This window comes from Megalops cyprinoides, chromosome 12 (assembly GCF_013368585.1).
Source record: "Megalops cyprinoides isolate fMegCyp1 chromosome 12, fMegCyp1.pri, whole genome shotgun sequence".
Lineage (NCBI taxonomy): Eukaryota > Metazoa > Chordata > Actinopteri > Elopiformes > Megalopidae > Megalops > Megalops cyprinoides.
In genome coordinates this window covers 4,246,623-4,260,491 of record NC_050594.1, presented here as the reverse complement: position 1 = coordinate 4,260,491, position 13,869 = coordinate 4,246,623, and the positions used below count along the sequence as shown (strand labels likewise).

General features: G+C 41.2%; 1 protein-coding gene across 1 annotated transcript in view; it reads right to left on the bottom strand.

The window, feature by feature from the left end:
* akap12a (A kinase (PRKA) anchor protein 12a) overlaps positions 1–1,065 on the bottom strand; it is a 38,451-nt gene extending 37,386 nt beyond the window's left edge. The window contains exon 1 of the mRNA XM_036542822.1: positions 630–1,065. Coding sequence (XP_036398715.1) covers positions 630–743 — 114 coding nt within the window. The 5' untranslated portion in view covers positions 744–1,065. The remainder of the gene's footprint in view (positions 1–629) is intronic.
* Between the last annotated feature and the right edge of the window lie 12,804 nt (positions 1,066–13,869).

The following is a 13,869-nucleotide window of genomic DNA, read 5'->3' as shown; positions in this document are numbered from 1 at the left end:
ACGAGGTGAAATATATCTGTTATTTTAATCACCTCGTCCCGGTCCAGGAGTGGGGTAGCCGTAGACCATAATATCAAGTTACAGTATTTGCTCGATTAATACTAAGTCATGGTATTTTGATAAAATAAACTGTTCTTCTACGTATGTTCTGACCGCTTACGCAATATTCAATGAACCATACTTATATGACACAATCAACAAACGAAGCATGAGAAACAAATCAGTTGGCGCTACTACAGTCAGTTGAATGATGTCGTAGACACAAGGAGCCCTACGCCGTGGATTCATAAATCTCAGGAACTGCACGATTCAGCGTTTTTATTACTGCGGAATAGGAGCTGTGTTTGTCCGAAGACGCGTTTGCTACGTTACGCAGCAAAAAAGATGCACACAATCAAGTAGAACAATTTTTTGCCTGCTTTTTTTGGTGAGCGGTTTTAATGGCTGCGCAATATGTATCACTGACATCCATCTGAGTTATTATGATCAAAGGTTATTGATCAGAGAATCCCCCATATTCAAAACTAAGCATTGCCGGAATCAGAAACTCTTCAAGTTGTAGTGGGGCTAGCTTTTTACTGATCATAATGCTCTTGGCACGCCTTGGATTCCTCCCATGATAGTTTTACCTTTGAATCGATGCTCTCCCCCTCCCGAATCTCGTTCGCCTCCACATTCTGCACCTCAGCGCTCGCATCCTTCTGATTCTTGCCGTCCCGCTGTGCGGATGTCGATGCTCCCATGGTTGAAAACACAGAATCCTTCCTCTTCCCCTTCGCGCCTGGAGACAGTCGCAAACAGCGTCAAAACGAAAAGAAATATCCAACAGCCGAATCTGCTCTGCGGACCGCTCCCGGGGTGGTCAGACTCTCAATCTAAACCAAACTGCCTCCCTGTGAACTCTTTAACAGTATCACCACCCCTCGCTATCACATGTACAGTACACTGGCACGCCTCGCAGCATCAAACAGGGGAGAAAAATCCGACCTGAGGAGACCGCGGGAAGGAGAAACAGTCACCTCAGAATGTAACGACCCTCAGATGAATTTAAGTCAATCCGATTAGAAATCATATGGAGGAACTTAATCAGAAAAATGTCCGTCGGTAACTCTCTGAATCGGGATGCTGTTGCTCCTGTACCAGAGCACATCACGCGGAGGAAGCATACTGGAAAAAGTGTTCACTGTACGGGCAGAAGGAAGGCATTGGGGGGTATCTCATTACAAGTAAACAACCCTCAGCCCTGCATCAATGCTGCAGAATCGCACTAATCATAAGAATGGGCTACATTACTAACAAAAAAGTATGTTGCACACGCATAGGTGTAACTGCCTTTTCACTTCACGTTTTCAGCAGGTTATTTGCAAATAATGTACTTGTGTTTTTTATAATGCCTTAGTAAGTACTGTTGAAGTGATGCTCAAAACCTGGACCGATTATGCACCTTGTGACCAGCAACTCCAAAAGTACAATTTTGGGGAACTAGCATTCAGAAAGGTGTCTGCTGTATTGTTCAACAACATCTGAAGACTGTACAGCTTCAGGAGATGGCTGAAGATGCCAGCACAACTCATGATCGTAATGAGTTTGGGTACGTTTGCTGTAACCACACACAAACAAGCCAACATGTGTTTAGAGAAACGCAGTGGCCTTACCTCAACCCCAGAGCCCCAAACGTATGACCATCTCCTGACATTATGTGTTTCCAAAGTAGGGTAGAAGTACCCTTGATGGCACATATTAACGGCACACAAACAAGCCATCAATGGTTTGCAGAAATATCTTGGCCTTACCTCAATTTATTTAAATTTTTTTAAGTATTTGATTCAAGAATTTGTTCTAACTTGGGGTAGGATTACAGTAATGACATATCCAGAAATATACTTGGAATAAATTGTATAACAGTGAACCATATTCCACCTCTACTTATCAATTTGTTAACATGATTTTATTCATAACATGTTGTTTGTATCTTTAGAATTACAAACACTCCCATGAGATAATTTAACATCTATGAATGAAAGAACACAAATATTTAAAGGGCTTTGCACACCACCAGCATATAGTGCGACATTGATCATTCACGACAGATTTCACGACAGCTGCCTCAGTTTAATACTAATGGCTGCTGATAGGGGCACATGATAGCTGTCTGTTGCTGTTCTGTTCCCAATGAGCAAATGGAAAATAATATATCTGAAGGCTGAGTTTGTTGAACCAATATTTCCTGCCAGCATATGCTGAGGAGTACAAAAAGTGTCAACTTTACATACAAATATACATATGCAGGCATATACAAGCACCTCTGGGAGCTATTGAACTCTAATTCCTTCATAAATTTGCTTGCATCAAAGTTCCATCAATTGCAAATTGAGTCCAGTTCCAATTTAATTTTTCAAAATCACCATCAGCATTTTTCAGTTTAGGCAAATTGTTATTCAATCCCAGCACACTGAAGGTTGGTGTCATCAATCACAGAGCAATTTCACGTGTCAATAAGTAATACAGATACTGTAGAAGACTGCAGATAATATAACCATCTCTTAGCTGTTCTCATTTGGATGTACCTAATAAGGCTGTCTTTGCTGAGTGAAATGTAAAAGTTTTAAATACAAATATTCAAAATCCCTCTCCTTCTGTGGCAGTGACATGACCAAATTTAGTCATTTTCAGACACAGGGTGAAAAGGACTTATTGATGACAAGGAAAATCTAGGATATAACCCAAGACAGTTTTCAATTGCACAATAAGAAAAGTTCTTCTTATGTGTAGACAGCTCATATAGAACCCATCAGTTTCCCTATGAATGCGGACACTGGGTGCTTGTTTAAGGTAGCTCATGTCTTAAATTGGACATTGCCGCTTCACGTTGAATAACGTGAATGTCTGCCACTACACAGTGTTGTAATTTACCAGTCTGACTGCTGTAAATAGCCCACTGTAGGTGTGCTACAGACATCGGTGTAAACTTATTTTGCAGCAATGATGCATACTAGGATTGGAAATGTATTTCAAACATCTGAAGAAGCACAATTCATGTTTTATTTCACACCCATGTGCAACTTAGCTGTCAGGCGCCTGCCGTAACTGGCTGGAATCGCCCGGAATTAAATAAAACTGAATCGAATCGAAATGAAGCAAATTCAATAACTGATTACAATCCAATGGTGTCGATTCCAATTATGTTCAACCGTCAATGATGTCTCCTTCAAGCGCCCGATTCAAGTCCCAAATCTCGCACCCTCACCCTGTAATCGAATTCTAGCTCTGCTTTAGAATTGACTCCAAACCCTGCTGGAGGATGGACTGCGGAACTGTGACTCATTCTCACACCAACCACCGGGGGACGCGCAGGAGCAAACCACAATTACCCCCCCCCCGACTGACCAGAAAGATATGAAGAGGAAAATATGGAGGAGAGCTCTTCACAGTCCACACTAAGCTGATCCAGTTCACACAGTCACCCAGGGAGCAGCAGGTCCAGGAGGACTAGGGATGCATCTGCTTTCACACAAACCTTCAATTAGCTAAAGGGAGCAATTACTAAGCTAAAGAAATGCAGGAGGAGAATGTGTTCACGGTACCCAGTATTTCGACCTCTTCAGACACGACCTGTTTTCCATCTGTCCTCTCTCAGGACTTAAGATACAAACTGAGTATGTGTATTCCCAATAACCCATGGTATTGTCCTGCAGTTTGTTTTTCTGCAAACTGTTTTATATTCTTACTGAGTGAATTGTAATATGTAATGACCTACAATGTATTCAAATGTCTTTTTCATTCTGATTTTTTTTTTACACATTTGAATTGTGGCATTGAATTTTTATGCTTTGTAAGACGCCCTGGAGAATAGCATCTCTATATAGTTCAACGTAGCTGAACTTTCTGCAATGTCAGACAATGCGTGGCACTCCTCCCACATAAAGTGCTCCAAACTGTCCGTGGCATTTCTCAGCACGGCACCACTCAGAGGGGTTCTACACAGCTCTTTTACTGTGGGACTCGAGGGGCAGAACCGGCTTCCGCTGGTGAATGGCCCTCCATCAGCAGCACTCAAGTGCTCACGGCAGCCGCGGGCACCTCAAGTGGCACGGGGTCCCTTCTGCAGGTCTGCATGCTGAGTAAAAGCCATTCAATAATGCATTGATGCATGGGCACTGTAATAAATTTATTAATTTAGCAGACACATGGTTCATACCAGGTTAAAAAGAAAACTGCATATAATAAGGCCACATAAACATACAGAAACATACAATACAATACATATAGAAAATGTCTGTGCATTACACAGTGCTACAGTGTTACAGCACTTACATACTAGACAAGTAATGTCTGCAAAACGTAGACAAAAATATAGTTTTAGACAATAAAAGTAGCTTAGATTTAGACTTAGATTTAGTGCGTAGTAATAACCATTTAGTGATACATTTGGTTTAGACATTGATTGTAGATTTATATTTTCTGATCACAGGCACCCAGTCCAACTCAAAGGATGTTTTTCCATACAATGTATGGACCAAAAAAATGAATATCCCTCATTAATTTACACAAATATAAATTACCGTGTGCATATGAATTCTATATTTCACTATTCATCATTCATATTGCAATATGTCCTGTCCTCTGTAATAACATTTGATAATTGAGGCTTACCACACCTGGACTTGTATAAATACTTGAATACTTTAAAGAGAACCTGGTCTTTTCTTTTGTATTAACAGTTTAGTTGGGCATAATGTGTCCATAAACATCTTCACCATGTGTCATCCTCACATTGTCACAGGAATTTCACAGTCGGTAATTTGGTAATTGCAAAAAGCCAGTTCTGCTGCATATTGTAGAGTGGAAATATGTCCGGTTTGCATCTGGATTGAGTTACGGAACAGAAACAAGGTTGATGGCTGGAGTTGTCCTCTTGGCAGTATCTGTGTTGTCTTTGCTGTCTGGGGATACTGTCAAAGGGGAGGTGATTGGAAGCAGCTTTACTCCGATTGAAAAACATCAGGTTTATGGCCAGGGGTACCCCGAAGCAATGCTGTGTGTTTATTTTCCACCTTTGAGGTTCTTCTGCATGCAGGCCTGCACTGCAGCGGACAGGTTGAAATTGTACTCGAGGGCACAGTACCTGAAACTGCCCTGCAAACTCTTAATGAGCTCTGCTGTTGATGAGGCCAGTGCCATCCCATAATATCCTGTTCCTTTTAGTCAAAGTCTGTTGTGCACAAGAACATGAAGTGGCTCTCATTCCTGCTCATAAGTGCACAAGCATGTACACACTGGCACACACACACACACACACACACACACACACACACACACACACATGTGTTTATGTGAAAACTTGTGTGGATGTCAGTTTATATTAGATGCATGCTGACATCCACATCCTGGGAGTTTCATTGGCAACAATATTTAATAAAATTCAGTCAATGATATTATCACTCTAATCTGTGTTACCACAAATATTCTGTAATTGTGACTGGAGTCTTCCATTGCCTCTTGCCACCTAGGAAAGTCACACCTCATTAAATATTAGCTGTGCTTAACTTCAATTCTATTAATGTTTAATTCAGTGCCATAAACTAGCATTTGTTTTATTGTTTTCACATTAACTATATTATATAACTAGTATGAGTCTTATTTGGTTTTTTTATGTTCTTTATGGAAATATTACTATTTTTTACTTGTGTAATGTGATCTTGATGTATGCAAGTGTGTTTTTTTCACACAGACAATTCGACAGGTCTAAGGACAAAGCCATTAACAATACCAGCATACAGCTCAATGCTGTTTTGCTGTCTGCCACACCTGACAACGCATGGCACTCACCTAGACGAATCTTTCCTCAAGTCAACAACCTTTCAGCTTTCTAAGAATGGCTGACCCCATTTTACTCAGCTGGACATCTGACCACGGTATAATGTCAAGATTAAAGGGTACAAGGCTGGCTCAGACTCCAGACAGCAGCGCCACCGAATCTCTTCGCATAAAGCTATTTGTTTTCTTGGCAGTCCTTCAAGAAGGCCTTCATGGCTTGCATTCTTACATGTTATCCTTTTATAGTGACGTACATGCATGGGTGTAAATCTGGGGAAAGGCGCCTCATTTAAGGGGACGAGGACAAAACACCACCTTCTACTTGTATTACTTGCCGTTTGCTTTATGTGTAATACACAATGTGTTTTGGTTTATGTGATCTAGTGACTCTGTATAGTAGTGTGTGCACTTGGCCTCCCTTAGATTCTAGGTTGACTAGTCAGGTTAGCTCAAGTTAACTTGTGGTTGGGCTTGAGTAGTGTTATGCTCACACTCACTGGTTTGGGAGTGTTGCTTGCCTGGTCTGACACTGTAGCTCATTCAACATGGATACACTTCTGCTCTTTTGAGCTGGATAAGACGTCTGCTATATGTAATGTAATGTAACAGAACGCGTGACCCCTGGTTGAAAGTTCAGCTCCATGACCAGTGCACCACGCTATCTCATGCACGCGGAACTTCCGCCCACCAGAGAGACAAGAGGAAGAAAACATCTCCCATATTGAGGTTGGGGCCCGTCCAAAAACAACACAGTGTTGTAATTAAGCTGTCCCTCAAAACCCCAACCCCCCACCCCACCAACCCCTCCAACACCACTGCCCCCGAGGAACAAGAGGCCAAACTGTTCGGCATGTGACTTCTGGTCCCACATTGACCACTACAGGGGCAACCAACCAATGTGCTATACAGATTACAGCATACTTAGAACAGGGGTGCTATAGTCTTTTCCTGTCCCGCTCAATTCCTCAGTTAATCTGCGTGTTTGGGATGCCGATGTGCATGCTTCTTTATCCTGTTCTGTTTGCATATGGATTAAAAGGGAATTGCAATACTGTATACGTTGGTCATTGACCATATAAGGAGCGATGGGGGTCAGTCAATAAAAATGAAAACATCTTAATGTTTGTTTTACACGCACAGCTAACCTTTCTGGGTTCTGCACTAAAATGTTCGCCCCCCTAAAATCCATTAATACCAGATGCAGCAGACCGGTCCTATGATGTATGTAAGCTGACACGTGGAATGTACAGGATTCGGTACAGAGCTATAGTGTGTTCACTTGAGGATGGTGCACAATGACCCTCTCTGTGTTTCACCGTGTTGGTTAAACAAACATTTGCTAATGTACGGACCAGCTTTGGTATGTCAAGAATGACACTACTGTAGGTACGTGCACACACATGTCCATTCATGGGTCCTCACCGGCCAAAAGCATCCTCTGATGACAGTCAGTGGCGCACTCATCTGTTATGGACCGGTGGTGAGCTCACATTTCGACAGATTCCGTTTCTGACACCCCAGGGCTTCACGTGCAAAGCTAGGGTCATCAGTCTCTTGCATAGCTGCCACAGAAACCACAAGCAAAAAAAAAAAATCCTAGGTTTCTTTCTTCAGCTTGCAGATATTTCAGGGCATATTTCAACAGATCATAATGGACACAGCAAAACAAACAAAAAACAAAAACATATTATACAGGAAGACAACTTCTGTACACAAGTTGTCAGTCATGTTAATGTAACACAACTTCTTTTTTTTCTGATGCAAGTAAAACATAGTCACCCAGATTCAGGTAATTCCACACCAATGGCCAATTTTTGTTGTGCTTTGAAAATAAAGTTGAAGTAGATAATTATTAATGATGTTTTCCCCTCTGGTACCACTGCCCTCCGATGGGATCAATAAGCCTGGTTTATTTTTGCATAATCTGGTCGATTCCTTCAATGTTCACATCCTCATAAATATCAGAATATACTTTTTATTTTCAATAGCAGAACATATTTACTCAGTTGCATTTTTTTACCCCCTGACAACCTTTACTCCCTGACTGAAGCATATGACATTCAGAATTTCCTAAAAGGTACAACACAGTGCTCAGCCAAGGGGATTGAAACCAATGACCCCATGGCTCAGAGGCTGTGGCCCTACGCAATGTCACCACCCTGCTGCCCACCAGTACTGAGCCCGTCAGGGACCGGCAGGAACGCTGTGAGGAAAGTGATGGGCAAGGAACCTGGAAAACCAAGGGGATGAGAGCAGAGGTCTGACAGTAACAGCCCAAGGACGCGGGCCTGAGAATATATAAAAATAGACCGATGCCGCAGACTGTGAAATACAAACAGCCAGCAAGATCAAACTCCCCGCCCGGATTCCAGTCACGGGATACCGTCTGATGAGGAGCGATCGATCTTTACATGGAGAGCAGAGGAGCTTCAGGGGTTTTTCTTTTTTGGGGGGGGGGGGCGTTAATGATTCCCCTCTTGAGGGTATATGTGATATTAAGTCTCACTTCAAATTACTGCAAATAAGGAAACACAACTGTTAGTCTTAAGGATAGATTATATCTGACGACAGCATGCTTTGTAAGGTTCATTTAAATTTGACCAGAACTTGACTCTTATTGCTTTCATTGCACCCATAACAGAGTTCAACACTTGCTGAAATTTTCAAAAAAAAAAAAGGTGGTGTGTATGTAATGAAGAAATTTAACACTTGCTTGATTTGGACAAAGGAGTGCATAAGTGTATGGACTCGCCAACACCTGGTTTTACAAATATGGGCTGCTCATTTTGTAAGACCGCTCCGCCTGGAGCATTTCCATGACAATGTAAAACTAGAAAGACGGCAAGTTCTCACATTTAAACCCTGTCAGCAGCATTATAAGCATCATCTGACCTCATGCGTCCTTTGCTCTTGCAGTACATTCAGCCCGTAAAGCCAATAAATACAATTTGAGCACAGTATGAAATTACATAATTCATTTAAAAACAATAATCCAGGGAGAGTGACACACTTTACATTTGATATATTGTCCATTAGCTTACATTTACATTACATTATTGTCATTTAGCAGATGCTCTTATCCAGAGTTACTTACATCAATTACAGTTTTTACATGTTATCCATCTATACAGCTGGATATTTACTGAGGTAATTCTGGGTTAAGTACCTTGCCCAAGGGTACATCAGCAGTGTCCTAGCTGGAAATTGAACCAGCAGCCTTTCGGTTATGAGTCCTGCTGCTATGCTACACTGCTGCCAATGACAAATCGTTTATAGCTGTATATTCACTGAAAGAATTAACACTTTGCCCCAGGGCTCAAAGCAGTTCTGTAGGTCAGGATTCAAACTTGCAATCTCCCAGCTACAAGTACAAGTCCCAGCCACTACTGCATGTGCCCAATGTGCACCGCCAAGATAATGCAACTGTCCATAATTACTGTAGTGAGACTGGTATAGAGCAATCAATACATGAGGAATGCTGCAGGATATGTTCATCCATCCATTCAAGGATGACAGGGAAGAAATAAATGACATAAAATGAGCTTTGTAGCCCTGTTGCTTGTTTGTGTAGTGACCTAATGCTTTCATATCTGATTATGGTGCCTTTGAACCAGGTTGTATGCTATTAAATGAAAGTAATTGGCATGTGTGAGTTTAGCCACAATGGATATGCATCTTAATTGGGGTCATTCTAAAAAGGGTCATTTTAACTAGATCAGTGGTTTAAAAAAATCATTGGTGTTGTGTGTATTTTTGCTTGTTAGGATGCTGCTAAGGTATAGGTAAAGGGAGGTGAATCTCCAAGAGCTATTGGTGTAAACCTGCCATCAACACAGTCCAGCCCGTAACCTTCTCCCTGGTTCACTGCCTCGAGGGAGCTGCTAGGCATTGCTCCAGCCTGAAAGTGATTGCAGTGTTAAGCACAAAGCATAAAGCACAGGGCATTCATCTGGGCGTCTCACAAACACAGCACGGAATTAAAGTCCGCATTTTTTAGGCGTCCTCTCCGGTAACTATCACGCGCCTTCAATGCCACGGTCAAACGCTCCAAGCTGCGGACCCGTAAAAGAAAATGACCTCCATCCGTCTCTGTCCGAAACGCCAGCAGCACAAACCTGGGGCGGCCAGGGATGTGTGGAAGTCCCCTGGCAAACGGCGGAGAGCTCACCTAAGAGACGCAGCCTTCCTTTGTCAGATCTGCGTCTTTTGGACCCTGCCAAGGGGGTTGCCCTTTCGCCAAAACCTCCTTTAATTGCGCTACCTCTTTTCATTAATGCTTTGAAAGTAGAAGGAAAACATTCACCCCTGTATTCAGTCAAAACCACCGAGGCAACCTAACAGAAAGCGCTGTTCAGTCCAGAAATAAAATCAAACCCTACTCAGATTAAGCCAGGATCATGGTATAATTTAGTTTTCTCTTGATTCAATCAAAACCTCTGAGCCATTTCAGGGGAACAGTAAGGCCTGGATTCAATCGACATCTGTCCTAAACTTTGACTAACAAACAAATGCAAGGTTTTTTTTTTCAAACTCTACCACAATTTGATTCATCCTTTTAGTGATCACTGAACTCAGAGAACCGTTGAAGAGCTGCATTTCGTTATAGGTCAATGTTAAAGACATGAAACAAGGTAACTGAATTCCAGCCTAAATGTGGTGCGATGGTGCGGTATCACTCAATGAGGACTCTTTTGTTTTTGATTGAATAGTACAATCTGTTATGATGAATTGGCATTTCTGATTGAATCAAGGCTCTCTATACAACTGAATTTCACCAAGTCTGAAATCTAAAAACAACCAAATCATCAGAAACCACTGAATTCAATGCAAATAATTCAAGAACTTAACCGACAAAATTACCTCAAATAAACCCTTTAGTTCCTAGCTCTTTAGTCCTGAGAGATTATTGTGCTTTGAAACCTAGTCTAATTATTAATAGGCCTAAAAAGCCTAATTAAAAATTAGAAGTCTCTCCTATATGTGTTTGGATTTTTCAGGGGGGGTTTTTCCCACCATAAAATCTAGCACCATTCAGACAGTCATGACCTGGAAATAAATGTTGATGTCTAATTTTAACTGCAAATGTTTTTCCTTGCAACAACAACCTGCAGCAACATTTTAAGATGGAATGATTCAAAAACCCAAAAGCTCATGCGCAAACTGTCACGGAATTTCTGCTCGTGGTCGACACAAATCTCAGTCTTCAATTGAAATACATCTATATGTAGGACATATCTTGTAGAATTATGTGCACTTGGCATGGTCTGCTTTTTAATACGGACATTTTATATACAAACAAAGTCAACACTGGTGGTCTGGTTCCAGACTAATCTTGGTGAATTATATGCTTGTATAACGAAGGCAGAAAAACAGGAGAGAAGAACCGGAATGTTAAACTGGACGTCAAATCTAACTGCTAGAATGCCACGCCGCGATTAAAGCAATTACCCTCGCCACATGATGAAAAGCTTGTTTTAAGGTCCTTTAAAAACAAGAAAGGACTCTTTAAACTGCAAGCAGGAAAACAACAAGCACAGAACGAAATGGGGACTGGTTTTCTGCGTCGGAATGCGCATTTATTATATAGCGAATGACATTTAATCACCAGGAAACAGATGCGAGGACTTTATTTTTTAATTAAGTGGAATTTTAATGAGTACAATCTCCCCTCGTGTCAACACTGTCCATTTTCACATTCAGCAGTGTATTTGGGATGCATAGTTAGGCTTAAACTGCCTTGGAGACATTACAGTCAACAGCCTTTGTGTGCGAGTTTGGGCATCGCAGTTTTTATAACGACTCCAAATGTGATTTGCCTCCCTGGCATTTGAGTCATTTTCGCCATGTTGTTTTGACACTGAAATACACCTATTAAGAATGAATGCCAGTGGCAGGGTCTGATTATTATGAAGGCCTCATTCAATTTACCAGCATTCCTCTTCAATAAATTTACATAAAAGTTCTTCTCAAATAAACAGTTATTGATAGATTTTTATCATGGCACTGGACATTGTTGCAGGGGGCTGACAAGCTGTTTTCACAGAAATAAAACACATTCCATGTTATTTGGAGCAGATTTTATCATACAGAGGTCCACATTCATATCACCAAAAAAACTTGATCGTCACAGTTACAAATGACCTCAGCTTCCAAGAAATCTTACATTTGTACAGATAAAGATACAGTTCGTAAATGCACCTAGCGAAATACAGAAAATGTTATAATAACACAAAACGAAACGTTTGGGCATTCATTCCACATACAGGTTCACAGAAGTCCTCACACACCAGGGGAAGGCGCAAACGACGTTTCAACGTCACAGAGACACCATCCGTGGAATTCAGATGTGGAACATTTCCTCTGAAACAGTAAAAAGAAGTGGATTTACTCTGTCAGTCAATCAAGGTCTTTCACATTCAGCCTGGACTAGGAGGTCATCCAGCATGTCCATATGTTACACATATGGAGTGATTATACATCATATTATGTACCTGAGAGTCAGGTTCAGGTAACTGTGAGGAACCCTCCTTGTGTGAAGTCATTGCAGAGGTTCAAACTGGACCAGTTTTGAAAAAAATCTCCCTGATTTGAAAATAAATTATTAAATAAAAGCAATACCTCTGGTGTTACAGTATTGTTTTATATAGTATTATCATATTCCATAGAATAGTACTATATGTATAATTTTTCTAATAAACAATACCAATATGACACAAATGGGTGGCTGTTTGCACGGATAAGATTTAATATTTTCAGAAACCTTACTTATAAAAGCATCTACATTTGTAGACAATCCTCACAAAGGCAAACAAAAACAGCTATGATGTCATTGTTCAAGTTTCAGAAATGCACATAGGCCTTTAACTGCTAAAATGTTCACAGCAAAAGTGAGGGCGAGTTTGGGGTTTTTAATGGCAGGAACATCGAAGATGCTTATCTCAGAAGACAGGCCCCGCTTCTTTAATGTAGCCAGAGGCTAAGACTGTGAGTCTTCAAATGAATGTCTGTGTGAGACAACAACCCAACATCTATTTATAGCAATGTTTGCCTCACCTGGTCCCAGAGACCCACTGTGTACAGTGGTTTTCATTCGAGCTAAGCTGTCAATTAATTAGGCTTGATCAAACTCATAAATAGGTACTGATCTCTGATTTTATACAAAATATCTGCTGTCAGTTCTCTGTTAGAGATAAAAATCTATTCAACGAGTCTCTTAAACAAATTAGTTATACAAACAAGTATTCACTGTATTTGATTAAGAGACATTAGCTGTTCAATGAGGCCTAGTACAAGAAATTGAACAACGAATTATACTTAATCGGGACAGATGTACCAAATTTGCTGAGGGGTAGATATTCACAAAAATATGTTGAAGCACATATTTTTGTGAATATCTGACAAACAGCTGTAACACCATGTTTCATTTATAAAGAATTTATATGACTCAACAAGAGAGTCATAAATATACCCATTTGTTCGAATACAGAGTTCAGCTAACAACCCTATCAAATCTCAACAAGTGAGAGTTCAAGTGGAATGAAAACTAGCAGGCACAGTAGGTGTCTAGGACCGGGACGGGGAAATACTGATTTAGAGGACAGCCCACCAGGTTGATGCCAACCGGAGGTTTGAGGTTCCTCGTGGTTTCTTTTTAAGTAATTATACGTTGATCAAACTTTTTTCCCTTCCTCAGTTGACCGTGTCATTGTTTTTACCAGATAAAACACAAGGTTTCCGACGCCTCTCGGTTCAAACCTCACTGTGCCGAACTGCCGATTGTTGTGCCACTCCAGGATCGCACTCAGAGGGCCGAGCTCACGGCCGTTCACCATCGAAGTGATGCATGCGTACGTGCCCCCGCCGTGATTATTTATCCGTACTGGGGCCAACAACAAACTGACAACCTCATTAAAAACCCGCCAACAAATTAACGGCCTCATTAAAAACTCTTGGCCGTCGCAACATCGGTTTCTCGAGCCGAGCGAATTTAAAGCCCTGTCTGCTCGTCCAGCAGGGAAGCGGGCACGGCGACTCTTCAAACCAAATGTTTCA